The 5,323-nt window shown below is 40.1% G+C and overlaps 1 protein-coding gene and 1 pseudogene across 1 annotated transcript in view; one reads left to right on the top strand and one right to left on the bottom strand.

Moving 5' to 3' along the window:
- Nucleotides 1-5,048, top strand: part of ZFP3 (ZFP3 zinc finger protein) — a 17,585-nt gene extending 12,537 nt beyond the window's left edge. The window contains exon 2 of the mRNA XM_003791227.3: nt 2,193-5,048. Coding sequence (XP_003791275.1) covers nt 2,201-3,709 — 1,509 coding nt within the window. The 5' untranslated portion in view covers nt 2,193-2,200 and the 3' untranslated portion in view covers nt 3,710-5,048. The remainder of the gene's footprint in view (nt 1-2,192) is intronic.
- On the bottom strand, nt 1,235-1,855 carry LOC100963838 (annotated as a pseudogene).
- Nucleotides 5,049-5,323: the final 275 nt, after the last annotated feature.

The raw sequence follows: 5,323 nt of genomic DNA on the forward strand, positions 1-5,323 counted from the left end.
AAACAACAATGCCAACTACAACCAAAAAAAAAGCCAGGCATTGTTGTGGGCACCTGTAGTCCCAGCTACTTGGGAGGCTGAGGCAAAAGAATCTCTTAAGCCCAAGAGTTTGAGGTTGCTGTGAGCTGTGACGCCACAGCACTCTACCGAGGGCAACATAGTGAAACTCTATCACAAAAAAACAATGTTTATGAATGTAATAAGTCTCATTAGATAATGAAACTACTTCTGTGTGAAAAATAGATCTTAAATAAAAAAACCACCCACTATTGCTAGTAATAAAAGACATCCATACAAATGTTGGTTCTTAACCATAAAATGGAAGTTATATACAAATTAAACAGTGGAATATAGTACCCAAGAACTAGAATGTGAATAAATTTATGATATCCTCTTCACACTGCACGAACTACGTAATTTGAAGATTTCTCAGTAGCACAATTGAAAAATTGACTACTACATTTGTGTTTTTTGTTTTTGACTACTTATATTTAATAGAATAAATAAAAGCTACTTTTAGCATTTGAATTAAGTGCACGTGTGCATGTACATACACAGGACAAGTTCCTTAGCTTTGAACAATATGAACTTTGCATATGATAATTATACTGTCACTGAGAAAAAAATAGTTACTTCACGTATGCTTACTGGGGACAAACAGTAGTTCTCTCAAATAAAGAGTAAAGACACCAGGTCACAAAGTGCCAACTCTCAGCACCAGAGAGACTTAAAACTTCACAGGTGAAATGACATTACAAATCAGAGACTTGCCCAACTAGTTCCGTGGAACTGTATTACTTTGTCAAATGGAAAAAAATCCAAGTTTATGCTAAATAGATTTAAAAAGTTAGATCTCTTTTAAAAATCCTTAGAAGTGTATTTTACAATGTTATATAAAATAAAACTGCTGGTTTATAATAAAATGCTCAAAGTTTCAGAGATATGAAAAACAAAATGACCTGAAAACACAGATTACGTAAACGGAGGTCCTGGAAAGGAAAATTAAAAGCAGTCTTTTGGAGAAAGAAGTAGTAAGACTCAGTGTGTATATGCACTAATACACCTAAAAACTGTTTTGTGGACAGCCAATACTGAATGGAAATTCTAAAATGCCACCTGATACCTTTAATCAACACTAAATCAAGTCTGAGGCAAGACACTGAATGGACAATAATTGATTGGGAAGATAACAACTTCCTTCCTTGATAGATAATCAGTAGCCATCAGAGTTCAGTTATTTGATGACTTGGGAAGCAGTGTCCATTGAGTTTTCCTTTCTGACCTATAGAGACTCACTGCTGATGGACAATAATTCTCGAAGTTCCTTATTTTCAAGCTCTAATTGGGCTAGTTTTTCCTGAATCTTACAAAACTGGTCATCATCCACCTGAACTGCTTTCCTCATCACTTCTCCCACTTCACAGATTCTGTCAATCTGACCCTCAGTTTCTGCAGAGGGAGACTGGTGAGCTTCAGGACTGGTTCAGCATCCACTGCTTTTTTAGCAGGCATTAATTGTAACATCTGTTTCCAGTACTTGCTCATGATGAGTTCCAAAGCATCCTGGTGTTCCTCCAAGGGAACCCACAGCTCTGTTTTCCTGCTGTAAGTCTCTAATCTGTGTGTTCTCTTGGTACAGCAGAATGTGAGGTTTGTATTTGGACATGTCCTTCATATCGGATGCATCCTCTTGATACTGGTCCAGAAGCACCATCCCTGCCTCCCACATAGCAGCCACTTGCCGGTGCAGGGCCGCCGACTGATCCACCAGTGACTCATCAGCTGCATCATGCTCCTGCAGCCTCTCCAGCAGTGTCTTGGTGTTTGTCAGGATTTTTTCGATGGTGCAGCTCATGGCAGTAGCAAGACCCCTGTCCAGCTCACCTGTGCGATTTGCTCAACTCTTCCTTGAATCTTCTCAGCTCAATATCATAGAACTTTTTATCAGCAACCTTTTTACCATTCATTTCCTATTTCTCTCTTTAAATCTCTTCTGCTGATCATTTTCCCCACTCTTTTCAGTCGGAATCTACATACTTAGCCTGTTCTCTTTAGCAGCTTCCTGTCATTTCACCAGATACCAAGACTGATTTTGAGCTATCAGAACTAAGTCAAAAGTCTGAGCTCCTAAAGTGTTAGCTTCATTTAAATATGACATAGTCACTTCACATGCTTACCTTTTCTCATTTCAGATTGTGAGATGGGGACTGAGAACCAGGAGGTGATTCCCAAGGAAGAAGTTTCTGAAGAATCTGAGTCACATGAGTCAATATTAGAAAAATTGCCAAAAGTGGTTTACCAAAGTCAGGAGTTTGGAGCGGCATATGAAGAAGATATATCAGAGGAACATTCAAGAGAATACACAGAAGAGATTATAGAGCAGATGTCTCCTCAGGAAAGAGACTTTGCATCAGGGTTGATTATTTTTAAGAAATCACCTTTAAGTGAGAAAGATCAGGAGAATAATGAGAGTGAGAGAGGCAGTCCCAGCCCAAATCCAGTTACACATCAGGGAGATACTATAGCAGAGGGGGTTAGTAAGTTTCCTACCTCAGGCCAAAACTTCATAGAGAATTTAGAACTTAACAAAACACAGAGATGTTCTGTGGGAGAAAAGCCTCATACATGTAAAGAATGTGGGAAAGCCTTTAATCAGAACTCACATCTCATCCAGCATATGAGAGTACACAGTGGAGAAAAACCTTTTGAATGCAAAGAATGTGGAAAGACATTTGGAACTAATTCAAGCCTTCGGAGGCACCTTAGAATTCATGCTGGAGAGAAACCCTTTGCGTGTAGTGAATGTGGGAAGGCCTTTATTCAGAGTTCACATCTTATCCACCATCACAGAATTCACACTGGAGAGAGACCCTATAAGTGTGAAGAATGTGGTAAAGCCTTCAGCCAGAATTCAGCCCTTATTCTCCACCAGAGAATCCACACTGGAGAGAAACCTTATGAATGTAATGAATGTGGGAAGACCTTTAGGGTTAGCTCACAGCTTATTCAGCATCAGAGAATTCATACTGAAGAAAGATATCATGAATGCAATGAATGTGGTAAAGCCTTCAAGCATAGCTCGGGCCTTATTAGACACCAGAAAATTCATACTGGAGAAAAACCATATCTGTGTAATGAATGTGGGAAAGGCTTTGGTCAGAGTTCTGAGCTTATCCGGCATCAAAGAATTCATACAGGGGACAAACCCTATGAGTGTAATGAATGTGGAAAAACTTTTGGGCAGAACTCAGAGATTATTCGTCATATTCGAATTCATACTGGTGAGAAGCCCTATGTATGTAAGGAATGTGGGAAGGCCTTCAGGGGGAACTCCGAACTTCTTAGGCATGAGAGAATTCACACTGGAGAGAAACCTTATGAGTGCTTTGAGTGTGGAAAGGCTTTTAGGCGGACCTCTCACCTTATTGTCCACCAGAGAATTCATACTGGAGAGAAGCCCCATCAATGTAACGAGTGTGCAAGAACGTTTTGGGATAATTCTGAGCTGCTTCTCCACCAGAAAATTCACGTTGGAGAGAAACCTTATGAATGTAATGAATGTGAGAAAACATTTAGCCAGCATTCCCAGCTTATCATACATCAGAGAATTCACACTGGAGAGAAGCCTTATGAGTGCCAGGAATGTCAGAAGACCTTTAGTCGTAGCTCTCACCTCCTTCGACATCAAAGTGTTCATTGTATGGAATGATTTGCAAAACAGGAGAAGATTTTCTGTGGAAAGGCTAAAGTTTGACTTACCCATTTGTTCATAACCTACACCCCCAATTCTCAGATGAAAAGGATGGACAGAATATCCTTTGTCCTTGCACTGATTTTGATTTAAACAGTTGGAAAAGAATGAGGCACTTTTATGAATTATTCATTGAGAAGTTTTAGTGTACTGAGTTAAATCATAAAAGCTGTTACAGGCCTTAATTCTCCTCTGTCCCTCTTTCCTTTTTTCCCTTCTCCTTCCAGTGTATCATAACTTTAGGGGGCTGTACCAACCATCTGTCCTAAATTGTTACTTTTCAGGAAAAGTAGGGAAACAGGATTCCACCACTCCCTAAGAATAACAGAGTTGACTCATTGAATGTTATCCCTTAAAATATTAAGACAGTTGTGACTCGGAAGATACGCTTTATCTCCTGTCCACTGTTTAGCACTGGGATACTTTAGTTACCCTCCAAATCTTCCAGCTATATTATCAAGTTCTCTTATGGCAGCATTAATAAAGGATCAGGAAGCTTGGGTCATTTCACATCTGCTAGGCATCCTCATTCATCTAGAGAGGTTTCCATGGAGGAGGAACTAACTGATAGGCAACTTAGAGGATTGTAAGCAAAGGTCTTAGAATTCAGAGGGTCCAATTAGGCAATGCCAGTGGATAAACAATAGGGGCCAGACTACTCAGCATGGGCAGAAGTGGCTTTTAGTCAATGTCCCCACTTGAGGGTTTCTCTGACTGTTGCCAAGTATTCTGGATTCAGTTTTGACCACAGCTCCTGCCACTGCTGACAGATCTTATGTCCAGAAGTAGCAGAGAGGACTGTAGCTTCACCTCTGCCGGGTACTTGGCCAGAGAGCTGAGCTGGTTCACATAACTGGTCAAAGGCCTGGCCTTGCTAAAGCCCTTATGGTGTCATGACTTGGATCCCACTGTTGTAGGTCCTGGCTGATAGGCCAGGATGTGACAGCCTCTTGGTTTGCTCCTTGGCCTTGAAATTATTTCTTTAACATTTCTACATAGGTTTCCTGCATGTGATTCTGCATAGGTTCTCCTATATGTGATTTCTTCTTTAAGGAAACAGTGTCTATTTTCCATATGCCTATGTTTCTGAGATAGAAAGTGGTAACAGGAATTGCATTAAGAGGGGATCCAGCAGGTCTAGAGTCTGGTCTTAGAGCTAAACCTTGAATGAGGTACTTCACCTGCTGATCTCTGACATTCTCATCTGTAAAATGAGGGGAGTTCAGCTAAACGATCTCTGAAGTTTCAACCAGCCCAATAATTCCTTAATTGCTTTTAAAACATTTACATACTTTTATTCTATTCTTTAATCTTTTCTCTGTTATACTAATTACTAATATTTATTGAGTGTTTACTATGTGCCAGGCACAGTGCTGGACAGTTTACATTTTTATTTTCAGAGCATCTTTGTGATATGGGTACTCTTTTTAAAAAAGCTTTATTGACTTGAGCTCAGGAGTTTGAGACCAGCCTCAGCAAAAGCAAGACCCTGTCTCTACTAAAAATATAGGAACTGAGACAAAGGGATCTCTTGAGCCTGAGTTGGAGGTTGCTGTGAGCTATGATGCCACA

This window comes from Otolemur garnettii, unplaced genomic scaffold (assembly GCF_000181295.1).
Source record: "Otolemur garnettii isolate 467f Iridium unplaced genomic scaffold, OtoGar3 scaffold00046, whole genome shotgun sequence".
In the NCBI taxonomy this organism is placed as follows: Eukaryota; Metazoa; Chordata; class Mammalia; order Primates; family Galagidae; genus Otolemur; species Otolemur garnettii.